General features: G+C 45.4%; 1 protein-coding gene across 1 annotated transcript; it reads right to left on the bottom strand.

Moving 5' to 3' along the window:
• CILP (cartilage intermediate layer protein) lies at positions 1-14,243 on the bottom strand. Its single transcript, XM_067555568.1, is given in 10 exon segments — positions 1-3,020; positions 3,665-3,822; positions 5,720-5,828; positions 5,973-6,287; positions 7,539-7,741; positions 9,565-9,626; positions 9,628-9,702; positions 9,704-9,791; positions 12,130-12,217; positions 14,177-14,243. Coding segments are annotated over 10 exon segments (3,513 nt in total). The 3' UTR covers positions 1-672.
• Between the last annotated feature and the right edge of the window lie 8,977 nt (positions 14,244-23,220).

The following is a 23,220-nucleotide window of genomic DNA, read 5'->3' as shown; positions in this document are numbered from 1 at the left end:
CTTTTACTTGTATCAAGCAGGAAGCAAAATAAAACTGTAGCCTTAGGCAACTGAAATCTAAAAATCCACATGATTTCTTCTCTTTATGCTACAAAAATATGAAATAAAATAAATGCACTATACAATACTTCAGTAATGAATACATAGTTCTAAAATGAGCAAAGATATAAATAAAATATTTACATTTCAAGTACAAAATTTTGCAGTTGAATTCAGTATGAAGATGAGAGTTTATTCCTTTTTATTATTACCAACTACTGTTCATATACTCCTAGCTGGCAAAGTCTGTGGATCCAGAACACAGAAGAATATTTTATGTGCATTATTTAATCTTTGAATTTTTTAGCCTATAGGCTAAAGTTTGAAGTTGTTTAACATCTGGCAAAACTTAGATTTTATGGTAATTGCATTTAACAAAGGATGTTATTGTTGTAATACAATTGACCCCAAATATGTTTGCTTCATATCATTCCTTTGTGGTGCAATAAAATGATGAGAAATTGGCATGCCCTGATTACTAGAGTTGAGAGAGGCTAGAAATGGTATCTCAAGAGTAATGACCACTGACTGCAGCTGAGCAGATGTACTTAGATTTGCTTATTTGCAGACAGCTATTCCTTTTAGAATATATTTAATCAAATCTGGATACAGTAATGGTGCTTTGGTATGTTTCTAATCTGTAGGTGTACACTGAACTCTTGGTGAACTTCTGCGTTGGGTACATCCTCTCACCCTGGCCTGACCAATGCAGCTTTCTCTTTGTTGCCTTCTGATCCCCATTCTCTCTCTCTGCCTAGGTGAATTCTGCAGAGACTGGAATAAACTTTGCTGCACCGCATCTCTTTCAACACAGTTAAAAGTTAATGCTATGCCTACGTTGCTCTTCATGATTCTGGAAGTACCATCAGACGTGCCATCGAAACATCTACCCAGAGCTATTTCCTTAGCTATGCTAGGGTTCTGGTCAGTGACTGTGTAGATTCCATAATTATGTCCAAGAGGGTCAAGAGGTGCCAACATTGTGTACTCACCTGATTCATTATTTACAGCAAGAGGGAGATGGTTCACTAGATATTCCTGGAGCATGCTATTAACACTTTTTCTATAGCAGTTTCCTTGGGGAATGATTCTGACCAGTGTACGGTCCACACGGTCTTGGTCATACAACATGCCACTGCACTTAAATTCCAAGCACACCGCTGAGAGATTTTGTTCCTCCATATCTCGAATGGTGCGCACATCTCTGATGCCGTAAAGCTTGCCAACTGTGTATGGATGTGTGCCACCCATGTTGCGAGATCTTACGTTCACCTCTTGGGGTCCGTTAATTTTTACTTTAATATAACATGCCCTATGTTCCATTGGATTTGGCCACCAAGACTGGTAGTCTTCAGTCCAGCTCATAGGGTCATTTTCATTGAAGGGAACTGTATTGTATTCATACCTGTCTCCTTCTACTCTATAAAACCTGAAATGAGCAGCACTGTAGTGAGCTTGCTCACATTCTCTTAGGTTTTCATTGGCGTAGATGGGGCCATTGCTCTCTTCTGCAGTGCTCGGACTTGGCTTGGCCACGCTGATACTGAAGGCAGTTTTCTTAATTCTAGGATCCATGTGATCTGTCCTTCTGTAGTTGAGCTTGTTGAGATATGGCTGTGGGACTCCAATGGCGTTAGGGTTGAGTCTGGGAGAAGAGGGCACAGCTTCAAGTTCTTCTCCCCCCAGGCTTCCCAAGATATAAGCTGAGTAGGCATCTGGACGTTGCTCATCGCAGAAAGCTGGTAAGCAGGCCCCATTGGGACCAGTGACTGCGCTGTCGAAGCGACCCCAGGCTCTAGGGTTGAATGAATAACCTGATGTGGGCTCCATGTTGATAATGGAAATCACAACCCCCTCAACTTGTTCGCTTGGCAGGAATCTCTCACTTCTGTAAGCTCGTACCTTGACGTAACACCTTCTGCTCTCCGGGACGTCAAGGTTGAAGAGCCTCCGCTCTCTGATTTCCATGTTCCCAACCAAGAAAATTCTTTCCTCTCGTTTGTGACGTGTGCTTTTGTCAGCTTTGAAGTCCCCTTCTTCCTCCCACAATCCTGTCTCTGGGTTCAGTGACCAAAGCTTCATCTGCTGCAAGTGTTCTGGTATTCTGACCTGCACAGAGTCCAGGTGAACCGTCACCTTCCCTGCATTAAGAGACTCAGTGGCCGTTTCATCAGTGAAGTCCATTGAAAACATGCCGTATGTGTGCAGCGGGAGCATGTCGCCTTCCTCATTAATGTAGTTTAGGTCACTTTGTGCTGCTGCCGCTGTTGACATGTTTCTTGGATCCAGAAATGTAACACTGGCTTTCACTCTGCCCATGTAAAGTTCACCATTCTGCCTGTAAAACGTATTTGGAGGAATTTCTAGTTCAGCTATTGGATCGTCCCCTTCCATGTCTCCTAAGGGAATCACGTTGGTTTCAGAGGACTCTAATGTAACTGGTGCTTTCTTTCGCAGTAACTTGATCTCATGAAACACAGCACCTCCCTTTTTGTTGAAAGGCAAAACTTTAGTTGTGTTCACAAACTTTTGTAGACGGTCAACAAAAGTAAGAACCAGCCTCTCTGTGTCTGCTGGGATGTGGACAGAGAAGGTTCCCTTGTAGCCAGTCATGCCGATTCTGTTGTTCCCTATGTATATGTGGCCAAACCTCATTGGTTCACCATTATCTGTAGCTGTGGCTCTTCCCCGGACTGTCATCTTGATCTCAGTGCACACGCTACAGCCGCATTCTACAGCAACTTTAGTGGGAAGGGTGTATCCACTGCACGATATTTCTCTTGTTTCCATTTTAGACACCCCACAGCAGTAAGCAACACTGTCTTTGCACTGGAGTCCTTTATCGATCTTTCCAGAGCATATCTTTGTGGGACATTTACCAACGTCATAGTAGAAGGAGTTAGTTGCGTTTTGGAAACAGTCATGTGGGAGTCTGATGAAGTAGCTTTCAGGTCGTGGATTGCAGGAAGGTTCATGGCTTCCTGGTAAAATAGATTTTATTAGTGAATGTGTAGATATTTCTATGCTGTTCACTGCAATATCTCAACACCTCAGATATTGATAAACATTATTTCAATAGCAATAAATTCAGAAATTTCAAATTCAGAATCATTGGATGCGTTACAAGCTTCTGTTTAGTCAAATGCCCGTGGTTCCAGTTCAGCAAAGCCCATGCTTAAAAAATGAGATTGATTGGTTCTGTTCAGAAAAGCACTCAAGCAGGTGCTAACATCTCATTCAAATGAAGCATATTCTTTAGTTATTTAGGTTAAGTATGTGCCTGTGTTTTTTGCTGAATAGGGATGAACTTAAGCCTATGCTTAAAGGAAGGCACGTGCTTAAGTGTTTTGTTGAATCGGGACTTTAGCCCCAGTATCTAAAAGTATGGAGCTACTCCACTCTTATGGCAGTGAGTTCAAAGGCCAATTATTTTGGGTAGGTGGTTAAATTGGATTTTGTTAGGTGATCCAAAGAGCGCAAGGCTCATTCTTTTGCAAATATCTGGCTAATAATGAATATTATTTCTGCAAAACTTGTCCTAAATTGCCTCAAAGTTTGTGCCCACTGATTTTGCACATTGGCAGTTCCCAAGCTTCTTGTAACATTACATGCCACATTTTTTTACCTATTACAGAAAGTTTAGCAGCTCGGGATTTCACAGATCCTGCATCGTTGCTAGCCTTGCAGAAATACTCTCCTGCCTGGTCTGTGTTCAAGTTCCTTAACACCAGATTGCTATTATATTTATATGCTGAGGAATCCAGCAGAGTTCCATTGTGGTACCTGTAAGAAACAGAAATCATTGAATAGCCTGATAAAAAGCCAAGCAAACCTGATGGGGCAAAGAAAGGATTATCTAATGGCTAAAGCAAAGGACTAGAAATAGAGATATGGGTTCTATTCCTGCCTTTACGGCATACTTGCTGGATTGCTCAGTTTCCCCATCTGCAACATTGAAATAATATTCTCTAATGGAGGTGGTGTGAGCTTTTAACTCTCTAATAATGTGCTTTGAAATCCTTAAGTAGAAGGCCCTACTGAAGAGCGAAGTATTGTTATAAGTATCTAGTAAATACATTATTGCGGGACTGCCAAATTTTGACACAGGGATATGTTGGCAATATTCTAGGAGCCTGTAAATATTCCTAGTTATAATTTACACTTACTGTTAAAATAAATATATACAAAGAGTTCTAATATCTGCTTGTGTTATCATTGGCGGATGGCTAGAAGTTGCTTGCTGGTTGAGTTCACCAGCACTGAAACCAAAACACCCAAACATTCGCAGAGACATTGGCGGGATACATTAGGCCACTCTGAATTTTTCTGTGATTTGAAAGCTTTTGCCAGCAGACTATATCCCCAGAAGGGAATGGGAGACTTTCCAGTGACTCCAGTGGGCATTGGATCCAGGCCATCTGTGTATTGGAGATCTCTGTCAAATTGGTAAAAGCTTTCAGATGGGTAAAAACATTTAAGTATGACCATAGCATATCAATCTTGGGGCTGGATTCAGAGCTTAGCTACGCTGGGGTAAATTCAGTGATGTTAAATAAGCTCTGAAATTAGGTACGAGTCTTTGGTATTTTAGGCCTAATCTGCACTGAGAATTTCTAGCAATTTTCCTGCCATAACAGTTTGCCCACCGGTTCAGTTTAACTGTTGCTAGAAACTGGAAATGCTAGTGCATGATGTTTGCCACCGTATCACCAGGGTAAGATACATGGAGGGGAAAAATGCCTTCACTTGGCCTGTGCTGGTGCTTTTACTATAGCTGACACATGTAGAACTGCAATGACGCTGAACTTGGTAAAAGTTTGTACTGTAAATCCAGTCTTAGCATAGCCTGTCCCCACAGGGCGTAGCTAAGACTGCAGCAGTCTGGAGAGTGGCTACCGCCCACATTTGAAGGTTCTGCTGGGTTAGGGTTTTTTAAAATTATTATTTATGTATTTTTTTCCAATACATCTCTATACAAACTCTGACTGCAGACTTGTACGAGAAGAAATACTATATAAATCTTAGAGAAACGAATACTTACAACAATAATCTCCCATTCTATAGAGTTCTACCCATTATACCTGTAACATTTCAAAAATGCATTTCCTAAGAAGATGAGATCAAAATAAAAATGTGTTCTTATACTACAGAGAAAATTACTGTCTGATCCATCAGCTTTACCATATCAAGTCAGCACACAAGTTTAGGGCCAGGTTGTGAACAGTACCCTCCACCATCAGTAATCCAAGTAATGTCAATCTTCATGGAGTAAAGTACTACTTAATGAGTGTAAGGGGTATTATAATCTGGCCCTAAATCAGCAGTGTCCTTTGATTTAGGCTGCATTTTGGGCATCTTTATACTAAACCTTTCTTCAATAGCCATAGAATTCTGCTGGGGGCTTTTGAGATTCCAGATGCAAACGACCTCACACACTATTGACTGGAAGCCCTTCAAGGCAGGGATTGGCTCTTTTCTATAGCTGTGCAGTACCCAGCACAGTTGGGGTCTTTGGGTACTACCATAATATAAGTGCATCCTACTAACGAGAATATAAGGATTTATTGTGATCATGCAGAAGAAGTCCTAAGAGCATCACCACATCGCTGCATCTTTTATATCAGTAGCACATTCAAAGGCAACAAATAACTTTCTTCGTAGGCTGCCTTTAATGTCTTACCAGAGATATTGATCAGGGACCGGCTCCCCGACAGCTGTACAGCAAAGTGTCACGCTTTGCCCTCTTCTCCTCACTTTATCCACTGGATTCTTTATGATGTACGGCTTGTCTGTGAGAGGGAAGAACATCACTATTCTTTTCAGTTTAAAACAACAGTTAGATTTGGTGAATGTTAAAAGCAATAGCAAACTACCACGTAGTTAGTGGATCAGAGCAGTACAGTTTATAGCAAGCAGTCTTTGTCTGTAGTTACCTGCTCTTTTCAGATGCACGTGGATTGTTGAGAATTTCTTGGTGCTTTTAGGTACAAGGACAGTCGCCGTAGCGTATCTGGCCTTTTTAATTTTAAGAATATTTTTGCCGTCGGGGCACACTCCGGGAATCCGAAACCCTCCGTCGCTATCAGACGTAGTTAGCAGTTTCAGATTCTCGGACTGCACATAGACAGCAGCTTCAGGGGCTGGTGCGCCATCTGCCAGGGAGACCATTCCATGCAGTACGTGGTCCTCACACATGCAGGCATCGCACTCAGCATTCATGCGGCCCATGGAGCAAGTGAGGTTGCACTCTGGGGAAGGAATGTGTATAGGTTAAAAATGGAGGGCTCTGATTTAGTCTGCTACTGCTTTCCATTAAGGACCCTAGGTCTTACTTTAATTTAAATTTAATAAGGCAGCTATTGCATGTGAAATAAATTTTATCCAAAACACATTTTTACTGATGATCAACTGCGGTGTATTAGAAGCAGATTGACTATATAGCTGTTAAACCTATCATTTAATGAAAATGTATTACTATTGGTCACTGGCTTGAAATAACTAGCTATGGAGAACACCCTATTCTACCTCCCACCATTGAGCATTAGGGAAATTTGGATGTGAACATTCCTACTTAGCCCTGGCTATACAATGGGCCAAATTAAAACCACCCATCCAAACGCCCTAAGCACTGGGACAGTTTGGATGCAGATCCAAGTGCACATGTCGTGACTCAGGTCCATACATAAAACTAACTACCCAGTTAACGCTGTGGGTCCGGTTCTGTCCTCACTTGAGTATGCAATGGGAGGCACTTGCATGGGTGTCCTCTGAGGGGTCTAGTAGATTAGCTCCAAAACAGTGAGTCTCAACTTTTTTCCTAGAGTGCGCTACACCTAATAGATACTTTCAGGGAACCACTTCCCTTCGCAATCATGATGGCTTATACCATTTCCTCTTTCATTCACAATTACTGAATAGCCCAGTGACAACTACGGTAGTATTAGGAAAGTAGATACCGTGTTTTGTATACTTTCAATGCTGCTTACATGTGCTAAGAAGAAGGAGAGCTACCACCACATAACCAGCCAACAGACCCCCAGCAAGTACTCTGTAGACCAGAAGTGGGCCATGGGCCATGATTTTACAACTGCTGCTCTAACAGGACATTAAACAGAGATTTTCCTTAATCCACGCGATCCCGTGTGCCTGATGGAGCCCTGAGCATTCCCCCCACCTTGATCCCCTAATTTTGATGCTTTGGTATTTTAATTCATTGCTGGAGCCTTCTGTTAAATCACAGGATAAGAGCAGCATAGACAGCAGCAGTATGAATTCTCCATGCTTCCCCATCTGTTTACTTCAGCCTTGACTTGGCAGGACCACTGTCAGGGTGAAAGGGTAGATCAGGCTTCATGGCTCATTCACTCCTTGACCTGCCTGAGACTGGCAAGAAAGATGCTCAAGCCATAAGGGTGGTTCCTGAACCCTAGTAATTGGAGTGAAGCCACAACATCATTTTATGTAGGTGAGGGACACTGTAATCAAGTTTACATGAGCACCTGAACAAGAATGTCCAATGCAGAGTCGCCCTTCCTCAGTCGCTTCATTACAGTGCAGGTCCCAGAGGCTTTCTGCTAGGCAGGTTCTGAGACGGGTCTGAACACCAGTTTTGCCGCATTCTGCTGAGCATTCACTCCATTTCGACCATGGAGACCAAAACCTTTTTGAATCTTGCCGCAAAGAACCTTGAATAACATCATTCCTGTGTTACTGAGATGCGTGTTACATATACTGTGTATTCTCTCATGCCTGGGAGAAAGGCAGTGATTTTTTTAAAATTGTATTTTAAGACAAAGCACTTGGATTTAGATTTTTATAAACCATTTTGGTTTAAAGAAACCCAAAACATATTAAAGTTTGAGTAATAAGCTGTGAGAAGAGTTCCAAATGCGTCCGACTCAAATCTGTGCAGGCTCCTACATTCAGAATTACTGAAGTAAAACTCAAGAGCAGTAGATGCTTAGTCCGAAATGTGTGTGTTTGAAAGGAAATCAAACACATATTGTCACTTACATGGAAGGATACAAGTGGCACAAACTAGTCCTATGACTCTGCTAATAATAAAACAAATGTTGTCATCTATAACATAGGTACATCTCCCCCTGTGAGAACTGCACTGTTTTACTGAGGTCAGAACAGAACTTAGAATGTTACTTAGCACTTATAGAGTGTTTAATGGGTCAGATTATTTGCAGCACATGATAGGGTCTTGTGTGTGGGGCTGGACTCTTAAGATATTTAATTTATAAAAGTTACTAGAAGGAATTATCTTAATTTCAGCTGCTTGCTTACAAAATACACTGTTTATGCCAAGTGTTTAAAAATGAAAGCCGCCAGACCCCATATGATATTTATTAAGAGTTTTAAATACATACAAATCTGTTTTTATGGAAAAACGTATGTGCACCATGTTATATGCTGTTCTTCCAGCTGTTACAGTAAACCAGCGAGAAGCTCAGGTTATCTGGTAGAAATGCAGACAGATGCCCAGCTAAGGATTTGAATAACAGTGTCAGAATATGAAACCCAGTCTTATTAAAGCAGATTTTTATGTGGGCTTTGGTGGCTGGAGAAGGAAATTACATTACAGCAGCCACAGAACTGTAATGTCTGGTTTGTCGAGAAGTGCCATGGCTTAAATGGAAATTTTAAAGCTGTTGGCATCCTGGCTCCTCACCTCCGGTGTTCTGGTTGGTAGATCTGACAGCTAATAGTCCCAAAAGACAACTGCACAAATTAAAACACTTTCTATGGGGTGAATTATAAATTGAGCCCTGTGTTTTATGCAAATGTGAAATAACACAAAATAAAACAAAACCGAAGATTAAAACAACATAAAATGAAAAACTCAACCCTCAGCGGAAGCTCCTGTATCTCCTGTCCAGTCGCCCTGGGCCTGGTGCACGCGGTTGCAGCACCAGTCAGATTTGGCCCAACTACTCCCTCCTCCATCATCAGGATGGGGGAGCGGTCGGGCCAAATTTGAGTGAGTGGCACTGTGACTTGGTGTGCCAGGCCTAGCCCTGCCGGACAGCCGCCATCCCTGCAGGATGTATGCAAGGTGGACTTGCTCTGCAACCGTCTCCTCGTGGCCTCTACCCTCCTGCGGGGGCAGGACCCAACTCCTTGGCAGGAGAATGGATAAAATGAAATGATGATACATTCCCCCAAAACGAAAAGAATTTCGCGGGGTTCTCGTTATAAACACTGGCTTGTGTTTGGAGCCCAGGTCGACAGACTCCTGTTTGTGCTATGGCGCTAAATATCGCTGTGCAGACATTGTGACTTGGGCTCTGAAGCTTAAGCAGGGTAATGGGCTTCAGAGCCCAACTCCAGCCCAGGCTGCAAGGCCTACTCAGCTAGTTTTAGCGCTGTAGCGAGAGCTTGGTGACTCACTGCCGTTCACTGCGTAGATAGACCCCGCATGTCCTTGCTGGCTGGCATGTTGGGCCTTATTGCTTTAAGAGTGACGTGCTAAATATTAATTCCAACCCCCCGGAGAGCTGCTGCGCTTATCCGTGGGACAAAGGAAACAGTACAGTGTAATTCAAACAGGTTTTTCCTGCAGGCTGCTCCTTGTTTCCAACGCCAGAATCCCTCCTGGAGGCTAGAGGGGACCCAGTCTGTGGTTTGCCCTTCAATTCGCGTGCGTCTCTCGCACCCCCCTGTCCCTGAAGTAAAACTTGATGGAGTCTAAATGTTCATAATCCCTGTTGCCACCCGGATGATCAACATTGAACCATGTGAATCCACTGCCCAGGAACTGGATAATGAAAAGGACTCTGCAGTACTGAGCCTCAGCTCGGACGATGTGATTACTAGGCCATTTTCTGGCTCTTGGTGCTCATTTAATTTTCATCTCAAATGTTTTTTTTAATTCTGTATGTCCAGAGAATGGAGTGCGGTCTAGTGGTTAGAGCAGGAGTGGCCAACTCACGGCTTACGAGCCGCATGCGGCTCTTTGGTCATAGAAATGAGGCTCTTTTATCATACAAATGCGGTTCTGCACATTGTATGGGGCACCAAAAAGTTTTTACTTTCAAATGTGAAATTGACCAGCTGCCGCTGAAATTGACAGATAAGCGTGAATTTTTGGCGGAGGGTAAGGTAAATGTGGCTCTTTGAGGTATCTATAGCTATTTTTGGGCTCTTCGTCTCTGACTGGTTGACCACCCCTGGATTAGAGGAAGGGATTGGGGGTGTCAGGAATCTGGGCTGCTAATGCAGCTCTGCTGTGTTACTGTGAGTACGTCACTTAACCTCTCTGTGCCATAAAAGAGATACGTATGAGGCTTAATCAAATGTTTGTACTGTGCTTTGAGCTCCTGTTTCCAAGTGTGATCAAGCCTAGAAGCTTCTGTTAAAAAAAAAAATGTGTCAGATATTAGAGAGCGCTTTTCCCTGGTTGTGAAACATGGGTTACACCCCGCTGCCATGTTAGCTCCAACCACAGATTTGGTAACGAGCGAATTTAGCCATCAATGTGAGAGGGAAATGAGCAGCTGAAATCGGCATCCCAGAAAATGCAAAACCTTTATTTAATGCAGGCGCTGCCTCCCTGTTTCTGTGCGTCACAAATGGATAGATTATTCCCATCCCAACCATTGCTAATAATGGTAAGGGAAAATGAGAGGGGAAGGCTTGGATAATTGCTATGAACGTCTGGTAATCCCTCGGCCATAACATCATTATTGTTCGTTGCTTTCAGTAGCCTTGTCTGCGGTGCCTGACAGTAGAGAATAACACTTGAGGCATCTGGGTGTTTCCTGAAGCTTAAAAAACAGCTGGGAAGAGCCGATGGGCAAAGAGGGCTCTGTGGGCCATTAGCTCTGCTTGGTTGTTAATTGCTGAGAAGTACCCTCTGCCAGGATAGAAAGATACATTGGCAAAGGGGTAGTACTGGGGTGACGCTGTGGCATCTGGCATGAGCTGGGTATTTCTAGAGGATTCATGCCTGGTGGGCTAACCAGTTAAATTGCTTGGCTCATCTGCCAGCTGTTTGGGTTATAGGGCCAAATTCTATTTGGGATATAGGGCCAAATTCATGGCAGGGGGGCTTCATCTGGGGACTTATCAGAGAACCCAGCCCCAGCTGCGGGGAGCATAGGATGGAATTTATCTGGCTTCTTTTAGCTACCCAACTGCAGAAATGCCACAGAGGCTCATGTCAGAGCAGAGCTTTCGGAGCTGGGAGGGGCCAGATGCAGTTCCACTCACTTCAATGGAGTGACACCGATGTCAGGGTCTGGCTGGGGGTTCGCATATTTTTACACACAGGGCCCCCCCTGACTAACCCACAGCACCTGCACACAGTGCAGATTATCCCAGTCCTAGCAGGACCTGTGAACAGGGAGAGTGGGGTGGGGATGCTGCCGGCCAGAAAGGGGGGCACATTTACCCTGCTTTAGTAACACACGCATGCACCCGTCCCAGGAGCATGTTTACGTTGATCCAGAACTTGTAGGGGCACCTGAGAAATCACAGCCATTGATTCGGAAGATGTTGGCTCATCTTTTGATATTGTTGGCCATGTGGGGAGAGCTCTTAATTATCTGAGTGGTCCTGGGGCTGGCTGCTTTTCTGCCCAGCCCAACTTTCTCCGGGTACCTTCCTTCTGCTTGGGCACAGTACGGGACAAAGTGTCTTTGGAGACTTCTGTTGAAGACCCATTGAATGTGGAGGAAGAAGTGTGGGGCAGGGAGCCATCCATCAAACTCCTTCTGAGGACCAAAACTGCCTGGTTTCTAGTGGGGGTGGGGTGGGTATAGTGAAACTGTTCCCCATTCCTGATTTCTGTATGTATTCCTCCTCTCTGAGGAACCTCACGTGCTTAAGGGAAGGGGGTGAGGCTGGATTCTAGCTAGAGATATGGGCTGTGCCTGTATATTTGACCTTCAGTATTCCAGGAGAGAAGCCAGGAGCAAATTGCAGTGACAGCCATATCCTGCAGGAGGTGGGGAGAAGTCGATTGCACAAGTGCCTCATCTAGTTTAAACATGTTGGATCCATTGCAAATTAAGCACGAAAAAAGCCATGTGCACAAAATGACCTCTGTCCCCATAAGCAAAGCTTCTGGAGATGGAAAATGACTTACTTGCTAGGTTGTCCTTTACAAAGGGATAGAGGGGTTTCTGTCCGGGCTGGATCCTGCTGACGGATTGCGTCTGAACCCTCTGACCTGAGGGAGATGTTTACAAAAACGATAAAGACGGGAGAATAACGTTTTCAAGAGAGGCGTGTTCCTAACAATTGATTTTTTCCATAATTTCTTTTAATACGTCCGTGCTTCTGGAGCCAGGGAATGAGTCGATCCTATCAGACAGCCGAGCAGCTGTGCAGTCACGTGATACATTGCTGAGGGTTCAGAGTAGTCAGAGATGGTTCTCCTATCGGCGTAGGTAATCCACCTCTCCGAGGGGGGTACCACTGTCTACGGAGGACTTAGGTCTGCTAACTGTGTCACTCAGGGGTGTGGATTTTTCACACCCTGGAGTGACCTAGTGAAATGACCTAATGTTCTAATGTAGATCAGGCCTGAGTCAACACCGCATCAGGTGGGAGCCAATAGTGAGTGCTGCAGAAATGAGGTGGGGGGAGATGTGCTTACACATCAGTGGCACAATCTGGCCCTGTGGAAAGTGAACACCGTTGCAGTAGGATATTCTTTCAAGGCTGACATTTGCTCCATTTCAGTCAATGGGATTATCAATTAATCTCTAGTCAGCGTATGTCTAGGCTGCAGTCAGAGGCAGGGCCCCCACGTCGGGGGGTGGGGGGAAGGGTACACTTTACTGGGGCCCGGAAGCCCTGGGGGGCCTGGCCCAGGCTGCAACCCCCATTACCATGGGGAAAAAAAAATGTTCATGGCTCCTGAGATTGTCTGTATGGGATGAGGGACTGTGGTATGTGTGTGGGAGGGGGCCCATGTTACAAGTTTGTACTGGGCCTGAAAAAGTTATGCTTGGGCCCTGATTCAGAGGTGTGACTGCTGGCCACGCGAGTGCATCCCCAGGGTCCTGGACAGACTTGTACAGTCCAGGCTGCTGCATCTCAGTGCTACTGTTATTTGATTTAGCTAGATCAACACTAGCTCTGGTGTGTCTTCGCAGCCTGCAGTCACTCCTCTGATTGCAGTGTAGACGTAATCTTAGTGCCTCGGTTCCTCCTCTGTAAAATGAGAATAGCGCTTTCCTTCCTCACAGGGTGGCTGTTGGACTAAATGCAGTCATGGCTATGAGATGCCCATATATTATAGTGATAGGAGAAGGGGGGTCACACAGGTACCTAGATAGATAATAGGTACCCAATGGGTCACTACAATTTGGATGCAGTATTTTTTTTATAATTTCCCCCTCAAAAAAAAGTTGTGCAGTGCTTCTGTGTGCTGTTGAAGAGTTGCTGTGTTCCACCCTAGAGGTGGTTGCATTTCATTGGGCAGTGATAAGAGTCTCAGACTCCATGTAAATTAAAGCACTTTTATGTCCCTTCAGGGAGAAAGGTGTGTTATGTCCAGATGCACGATTATTTACAGTTTTTTAAAACAAAATAAAAAAAAATCTGCCACAATTTGCACCAATATCTTTCCCTGACTTGAACCCAGGGTAACTTGTATCAGTGCAAATCACATCTTTGCTGGTCTATACTGGAGGCCAGCACATCAGCTGGCCACTGCTGGCTGAAATTGGGGTAAATCCCCAGAATAGACAATGCCTACAAGGTGACAGTGCTGTAGAGTGTCCACAAACAACGCTGCCTGCTGAGATGTCATCTGGGGCATGGCTCTGACTTACAATGCCAGTGGTTCTGGGCCCCAGTCTCGGGGTAGAAGTGGGAGTGAAAATCATGGGACTTTGGTTTAGGGAGGAAGGATGGTCCAGTGGTTAGGGAACTAACCTACATGTTTGGAAACCTTGGTTCAATTCCCTTCTAAAACTGGGACAATAGCACAGAGGGGAGTCAGCTAAGTACCTTAGATAGAGATATCAGTGAGGTTAGCAGGTAGTACCAATATACCATTGATTTTTCTGACATGGGCAATTCCACTGGGAACTGGCCTGAAAACAACATCTCATTTCATATAAGCCACCGACAGGTAACAGCTTTTGTCACTACCATAATGTGGGTATAAATGTTTAACCTTCACTTAGAACCGACGCGGCCTCCAGAAGAAGGAAAGAGAAAATCCATCCTCTTGCTGTGATCATCCTTTTCTTCACTGGCCGAGCCACCGCCGAGACTGGAGAGTCTTCAAATAATTTGAGTCCCTGTGCAGTTGCTCTGAACCAAGTCACCTGTGAAGACAATTCCAATCGTCGTGGGCCTGATCCAAAGCCCACTAAAGTCGGTAAGAGTCTTTCCATTGATGTCAATGGGACTTGGCTTAGGCCCGGTCTGATTGTTCTCTCAAGGAGGTCCTGGAGGGCAATTCCTCAAGAGCCTGTTTTTCCCAGCCTTGTGCTGGGAAGCACCTCCCTCTAGATAGAGGCGGGTTAATTTCAGGCCCCAGCATCCTACCACTGATGTCTGAGGAAAGCGATGGTGAAGTGTGATTCAACATAGCTATAGGTGGCAAAACCTAGTGTAAAAATAGCTGAGAGTGGCATTGATTCCTACACACAAGACTTGACCTAGCCATGATTTCTCTTCTGATGGCGATGTTCCATGGAACTACACTGCACTGCCATTCTCATTAAACAGACATTTATCTGTGTGGGCCAAAGATGGCCTTGGATAAACAGCCGTTAGGCACAAGGGTGAAGGGCTACATTTTTACAGTATCCAATAATTTTTGGGCCCTCACAGTCTAATAATCTGGTGTAAGTACTGACCAACCAATGTGAAATACACTCCTTCGCCACTTACACCCACCCTCGCCTATCTTCTGACTAACTGCCACGTGGTGTGGCACTGATATCATCACTGGCATCACTTCTGGATGTTAAAGCCAGTAGAGGGACAAGTCTGATCCCTCCTGCATAGCGCAGGCCTTAGGGTTTGGCCTTCTGTCTCCATCTCATTGCAAACGTTAGCGCTGATTCTTCTCTCACATGGATGGAACTCCGTTGACTTCAGTGGAATTCTGTTCGTGTGAGAGGTGTATCAGACAGCGTGTCTGCAGCAAGGCGCTGTGGCCTTCCTCAGACCCAGGCTCTGATGAAGGGTCGCAACGCCCTTGCTGGGCAGATCAGGACCCTGCAGGCCAAGTACCCCGGGAGCAGAGGGGCGGGGCCAGGACAGGAAGGGGAAGTATAAAAGGCCGGCCTAGCAGCTCAGTCAGGGGGAAGCTGTGGCAGGAGAAGGATGTGCCTTCCCTGAGGCTGTGGTCTGGGCCTGACCCAGGCCCAGCGGCTGTGCAGAGCAAACACTCCATAGATTGGGGCCGCCAGGCCATGGTAGCTGGGAAGAGCTACCAGAGACTGCTCACTAGGAGAAACCCCCGAGGCTGGCCCTGACCTAGAGGAGCTGCCTGTTGCTGAGGACCCACTGAAGTTGCCTCAGCCCCATCTGCGGGGGACCCACTGGGGCCCTGTGACCTGGGGGAGCTGCCATCTGCTGATGGCCCCGAGGAGTTCCTGGACCTGCTGCCAGCTGATGATGAGGGACTAGTGAGACTCCTGCTAGTCTGTCTACCCTGGAGAATTGGACGAAGATCCTTGGCTCCAGGTACCTGGGTTCAGGGTGGGAGGAAGTAGCCCAGGGGCAGCTGACTATAGTTTGGCTGAGTCTGTGGTTGCAGCAGTGTCAGTGTGATGCAGCTGGAGCCCACCTGACTCAGGGGCAGAACCTCTTTGCCATTGATAGGGCCCTGGGCTGGGATGCAGGGGAGTCGGGTGGGCTGGTGTCCTCCTCCCCCTTCCCTAGCCACCCCGGGAGTGCTCGTCCCCTCTGATCTACTGCCATGGAGGATACTGAGCCTTGCGACTCCTTACCAGCCCCGCTCTGCTTGAGGGCCGGAGGCTACAGGCTCGTATCCTGCTAGCTTTTCCCCATAGAACAAGGCGCTGTGGCCTTCACTGGAACCTGGGCCTGAGGAAGGGTTGCGATGCCCCTGCCGGGCCGTGTCGCCGGCCTACAGTGTCCTAGTATTTATCCTCCCATCCCAGTCAAGCCATGCCCCTAAATCTATTCAGCAGACAGTGATTTCATGGAGGATCATTAAACGGCTTTCTCAGGGATTAAATTCCTACACAGCGATGATGTTTCAGAGCGGCTGAAATAACCAAGCCTGACAGGGCTACGTTCCTTCTGAAGCCGCAGTCTTGCTCCAAGGATGACACAAGTACAGTGGCATGTACTTGAAAAGAGTTGTGACCATTAATAAATATCGTTTGCAAATAAAATGTAATTGAAACACACACCCAGACAAGTTGCAGAGATGTCTGCGTTCTAGATTAGATCACATGCCTCTGGCATCCATGTGTCTTGTAGCTGCAAAATGGGATAGCATAAAGTGGGATGGAATTTCCAATCTCCGCTCTGCCACTGACTTGCCGTGTGGCTTTCTGTAAGTCTTATAGTAACTTCTCAGTGGCTTAGTTTCCCCATGTGCAAGTTGGGGATAATGCTACATTATTTAGCTGCATCACAGGGGAGGGCTGATGTTTGTCCAGTGCTTTGAAAATGTAAACATTCTATATATATGCCAAGTATTATTGAGACAAAGTAGATGAGCTAATATTTTATATTGGACCAACTTCTGTTGGTGGCAGGTACAAGCTTTTGAGCGGCACAGAGCTGTTCTTCAGGTCTGGGGAAGGAAATCAGAGGGTCTGAGCTCAGTACCCACTGGGACAGACTGTCAAGCAGAAGGGATAATGTATGTTGAACATGCATGTTATATCCCTTCTGCTTGACAGCCTGTCCCAGCTTGTATTGAGCTCAGAAGAACCCTCTAAAAGATATTCACTCACCTACCTTGTCTCTCATATCCTGGTACTAACCCACTGCAAAAAAGTATTTACTGCATTAGTGGTTACAGACCATGGACGGGGAGTTAGGGCTCCTAGGTTCTATTCCCAAATCTGCCCATCAGTGGGTTGCTTTGAGTAAGTCAAATAGGCCCACATTTTTAAGTGACCCTGATTTTTTGGGGTGCCCACATGATGCTCAGGATTTTTGAAAATCAGATCAGAATCTCCCATTTAGGTCACCTGGAGCGTCGGTGGCTGAGGTTATGTCCCCGACTGTAACCCACTGCAAAAATGAGTATTTACTGCATTAGTGGTTACAGACCATGGACATGTTTTGAAGGTCCCTGAGAAAAGGCATTATAGGGGTGGGAAATATTTTTACTATAACTTAAAAGTGGAGTGGCCAAAAAATGACATAAGCAGGAAATTAGAAACAATTTGTGGTTTTATAACGAGAACTTGAAAATACCGTCTAACAATAGCAGGAAAAAAGTCACTCCTAGTTAAAAGCCTATTTCCATTTGGAGGCTATTTTTGTAGCTCAATTTTAGCTTATTATCTGGATTTCATGTAAATCTCAGCCAAGAATTAGAGCATTTTTTTTCCTTTCCTATAGGGTGTAAGAAGCCCAGAAGAGCTCTACATTCCTGGAAGCCCAAAACACAGAGAATTTTTTAAATGTTCATTTTCAAGCTCAGCTTCCCATTAAACCAGAGGGGTTTAAGCACTTTGCATGCTGTACACATTTCCTTTTCTCTGGAAAGAGGATTATGAATGAGGAGCTAGTCACAAGCTAGAAATATATTCACAATCGATGGGGTTGAACACTTCCATGTAAATTTAGAGGCTCCCTTGCTTAGATGTATCGATTTTTGTGCTTAAAATCCAATGTTTGAAACCTACAGAAAAAAGATTCAGCTTTGAGAGCTGCTAATATCTCTGTAATTTAGAAATCCTGATAGCATGAAGGCAGAGGACTTTTCTCCCAAGCACTGATTTAGTTTGAATAGACATGAAAAGTGATCATTTTGTGCCTATGCTAACATTCTGTCCTGTACTTGTATCAGACTATATTTCAATGTATCGTTTCCCCCCCTTCCCTGATTTTCAGCACCTTTAAGCAATCTCTGAAATATTTCTCTCACCATGCCATCGATAAACTGCTGCTTGTAGTATATAGCTCTTTCAACTATAATCACAGTCCAATACAAGTGTTTAGCCTCAATCATATATTTATAATCATGTAACCAGAGAGGGAACAAAACCCGAGATTAATTCACTTCTTTTGCATTACCTACACACATCTAAACAATACTTAAGGAAAAATCCAATCTCATTTGCTACAATGCTTTTAGCCACGCTGTGATAGGAGAGGTGAAGCAAGAGTTAGTTGCAGTCAGAGCATCCTTGAACGAAGGAATTTACTAAGAAGAAATAGAATTGCAGCTTACCAAAGTCTCCTGTACTCTACTTCTGAGCTGGGCTACAGTAAAGCGATCTCAGCAGTTTGAAGCTGCTAGGGTCTGTTATATAGCACAGCGTGTAGCTTAGGAGGTGGCACTGAGCCACAGGCCACAGAGGAAACCAAATAGAAGAGTGAGGAAAACAGTCTGAATAATCCCTTGACAAGGTGCTTGCATATTCATATATTCTGCAAAACAATGCAAATCAGCAGCAGATGAGAGAGCTTCAGTGCCCTAAAGGAGATGAGTAACCGGAGAGAGCAAAGGGGCTGAAGTAGGACATAGAAACTGCAACTGGAGAGCAAGTATGTAGTTTAGTCCTGGAGTGTGATCCCTTCATTACTTAAACCAGGGCCTGAGGTGTGATAGGAGCCTCCTTCAACAGAACGGCAGATGAGAGAGAAATCACCATTCTCATGTTCACTCAGGGAAGGTGTTTAGATCAATGGCTCGATGTCTAGCTGGCAGCCAGTAACAAGTAGAGTGCTCCAGGGTTTGGTGCTGGGGCCAGTTTTGTTCAACATTTTCATTAATGATCTGGAGGATGGGGTGGATTTGCACCCTCAGCAAGCTTGCTGAGGGGGAGTGGTAGATACACTGGAGGGTAGGATACAGAGTGATCTAGACAAATTGAAGGATTGGGCCAAAAGAAACCTTATGAGGTTCAACAAGGACAAGTGCAGAGTCCTGCACTTAGAACGGAAGAATCCCACGCACAGCTACAGACTGGGGACCGACTGGCTAGACAGCAGTTCTGCAGAAAAGGACCTGGGGGTTAGAGTGGCCAAGAAGCTGAATATGAATCAACATCTGCCCTTCTTACCAAGAAGACTAACAGTATATTGGGCTGCATTAGTAGGCACATTGCCAGCAGATCGCGGGAAGTGGTTATTCCCCTTTATTTGGCACTGGTGAGGCCACATCTGAAGTATTGTGTCCAGTTTTTGGTGGGGGGCCCACACACACTACAGAAAGGATGTGGGCAAATTGGAGGGAGTCCAGCAGAGGGCAACAAAAATTATTAGGGGGCTGGAGCACATTACTTATGAGGAGAGAGTGAGGGAACTGAGCTTGTTTAGTCTACTGAGGAGAAGTGGGGGGGGGGGGAGAGGGGATTGATAGCAGCCTTCGACTACCTGAAAGAGGGCTCCAGGGGGGGATGAAGCTAGGCTGTTCTCAGTGGTGGCAGATGACAGAACAAGGAGCAATGGTCTCCAGTTGCAGTGGGGGAGGTCTAAGTTGAATATTAGAAAAAATGTTTTCACAAGGAGGGTGGTGAAGCACTGGAATGAGTTACCTAGGGATGTGGTGGATCTCCATCCTTAGAGGTTTTTAAGACCCGCCTTGACAAAGCCCTGGCTGGGATGATTTAGTTGGGGTTGGTCCTGCTTTGAGCAGGGGTTTGGACTAGATGACCACCTGAGGTCCCTTTCAAACCTAAACTTCTATGATTCTATGAAATAGATAGGTGCCTGCTGTGAAGAGCTTACACTTTAAAATTTCGATGTTACAACATGAGAGCATAGAATCAGACAGTTATATAAATACCATTGTGTGGTGACATAAGCTCCAACCCTGCAATGAGCTCTGTATGGGAATAGGTAGCTCTGTGTCCATTCACAGCTCATCACAGAACTGGGGCCTTGGTTAGTTCCCATGCACATCTTAGAGAGCAACCTTTTCTGATTGTTTTTAGGGGGACGGCGTAATGATGGGGAGTTTGTTTACTGTTTTTCTTTTAATTCTATTCGGTTCTCCTTCTTTCATGGCTCTGCATCAGCTGTGGGTTTCAGGAGGGATTTAACGGGGTGAGGGTGCTGGGTTGGCAAATTGTTTTTGGGAGAAAGTTTCAGGCATACTGGGTGGCAAGACAGAAGGGGCAGAGATGTTTGTTAGAGAAGGAGCTGAAGGGGAAACTGAAGCTGGCATCACTAGCAGAGTGGAAGGAGGAACACACCAAAGAAGACCACGATGTTGGCAGAAACTGAGTGATGAAATAGGTAAAGAAGAAGTGGGACTGCTAAGCACTCAGGATGGAGGGTGGAGACTAAAAATAATCTGGGGATGGTTCAATATCTAAAGCAGTGTTTCTCAATTATATTTCGCCGCGGAACCCTTGCGCGGCCATGCGATACCCTCCGCTGACAAGTCCAGAAAATCTTCCCCTTTTTGGCGGCGCGCAAACAGCTGTTTGGTGGCGCACGATTTCTGTTAATTTCAGCGGCGCGGTTCCGCTTTTTCACGGAACCCTTGAACTCAGCCTGCGGAACCCCAGGGTTCCGCGCAACACTATTTGAGAAACACTGATCTAAAGGAATACTTTGCCTCTGTTTTTAATAAGAATAATGAGTGGGGGGGACAGTGACAGGGAGGATATAGAAGTAGAAATTGCCACATCCGTGGTGGAAGTCAAACTCAAGCACTTTAATGGGACCAAATCTTGGAGAGAGAGCAGATAATCTCTATCCAAGAATATTAAAGGAACTGGCACATGAAATTGCAAGGCCAACAGCAAGGATTTGTAATGATTTCCTAAACTCAGAAGTTGTACCCTATCCTGGAAAACTTCAAATTTACTATCTATGTTTAAGAAAGGAAAAAAGTGATCCAAGAAACTACAGGCCCATTAGTTTGACCTCGATTGTATGCAAGGCCTTAGAACAAATTCTGAAAGAAAAAGTAGTTAAGGACATGGAGGTAAACGATTTTCAGGATAAAATACAAAGTGGTTTTACAAAAGGTAGCTTGTGCCAGACCAACCTGGTTTCTTTTTTTTTGAGAAGATAACTGATTTTCTAGACAAAGGAAATGCAGTAGATCGAATCTGCCTGGATTTCGGTAAGGCATTTGATACAGTTCCATGTGGGAAATTATTAGTTGGGGATTAGTATGAGAACCAAAAAGTGGGTAAGGCTACAACAGGCCATACTGAAAGGTGAACAGTCAGGCTGGAGGGATGATATAGCTGAGGTTAGTCCTGCTTTGAGCAGGGGGTTGGACTAGATGACCTCCTGAGGTCCCTTCCAACTCTAATATTCTATGATTCTATACTAGTGGAGTTCCTCAGGGTTCACTCTTGGAACCTGTGATGAGATATACAAACGCCACACTGGGATGGAAGGGGTTAAAGGACAGTACTAGGCCCAGCTAGCCCAGCCCTCCGACCTTGCAAAGCAGGCTGCAAGAGGAGGTGGGGATGAAAAGGGAGCAACCCAGCTCAGAAGGCTGGAGGTGGGGGTGCGGGGGGGGGGAAGAAGGGGGAGTGCATGCAGATCTAGCCTGCAGGCTCCTGCCGAAAGGGGCTAAAGATGCCTCGCTGAAGTACCCGCACTGTATGCTGGACCCGGTTAGGGCTGACAGTTTGGTTTCCTTTTTATTTTTTCCTTATCTGGGACTAGAGGGAGCAGTGGGAAGAAGTGACCCAGGGAGGGTAACTCAGAGGGTCGACTCCCCTCCTTCAGGGGTCGATGCTGCTGATCCTCGTAAGGCCCTGTGTCAGAGCCGGGTGGAGTGGGGGTCCTCTACCACTCCCTCATGACTGAGTGAATGCTAACCACTAGGCCACACTGCCCATCAAGGGCCCTACTACAGAACCAGTCTGACTGAACATTTTCATGAATGACCTTGGCCCAGAAAGTGGGAGTGCGCTAATAAAACGTGCGGATGTCACAAAGCCGGGCGGTATGCCAAGGTAGAGATTATCATACAATAGCACACAAGATTTGGATGACCTTGAAAACTGGAGTAGTAGAAATCAAATGAAATTTAATAGTGCAAAGAGCAAGCTCATGCACTTAGGGACTAACAACAGGGATTTCTGCTATAAAGTGGGGAGGCAGCCGTTGGAAGTGACAGAGGAGGAGAAGGACCTGGGTGCACTGGTCACTCACAGGATGACTGAGCCGCCAATGTGATGCAGTGGTGGAAAAAAAGGCTAGTGCAGTCCTGGGATGCATCAGGCAAGGTATTTCCAGGAGAGACAGGGAAGTGTCAGTACCATTACACAAGGCGCTGGTGAGAACTCATCTGGAATACTGTGTGCAGTTCTGGTCTCCCATGCTTAAGAAAGATTAATTCAGACTGGCACAGATGCAGAGAAGGGCAGTAGTAAGATCAGAGAAATGGAGAATCTGTCTTATCAGAGGAGACAAAGAGCTTGGCTTCTTCAACCTAACCAAACAAAGGCTGAGGGGGGATATGATTACTCTCTATAAATACATTAGAGGAATAAACAACAGGGAGGGAGTGGAGGAGTTATTTAAGGTAAGAGCCACTGTTGGCACAAGAACAAATGGATATAAACTGGCCGTCAATAAATTTAGGCATGAAATTAGACCAAGGTTTCTAACCGTTAGAGGAGTGAAGTGCTGGAACAGGCTTCCAAGAGGAACAGTGGGGGCAAAAAAACCAACTTGTTTCAAGACTGAGCTTGATAAGTTTATGGAGTGGGGGGGGGGATGATGAGATTGCCTACAAGGGCATGTGGCCCATCCATGACTGCTCTTAGCAGATATCTCCAACAGCTGGAGATGGGACACTAGATGGGGAGGGTTCTCAGTTACCACAGAGAATTCTTTCCCTGGTGGCTGACTGGTGGGTCTTGCCCACATGCTCAGGGTCTAACTGACCATCTGATATGGGGTCAGGAAGGAATTTTCCCCTGTCAGATGGGCAGTGACCGTGGAAGTTTTTCGCCTTCTTCTGCAGCGAGGGGCCCGGGTCACTTGCAGGTCTGAACTAGAATAAATGGATTCTTTGTATCTTGAAGTCTTGAGATCAAGATAGGAGGACTTCCGTGACTCAGCCAG

The sequence above is a fragment of the Emydura macquarii genome, unplaced genomic scaffold (assembly GCF_026122565.2).
Source record: "Emydura macquarii macquarii isolate MOO-44397 ecotype Brisbane River unplaced genomic scaffold, CSIRO-AGI_Emac_v2 contig_1644, whole genome shotgun sequence".
In the NCBI taxonomy this organism is placed as follows: domain Eukaryota; kingdom Metazoa; phylum Chordata; order Testudines; family Chelidae; genus Emydura; species Emydura macquarii.
This window is presented reverse-complemented; position numbering and strand designations above follow the sequence as displayed.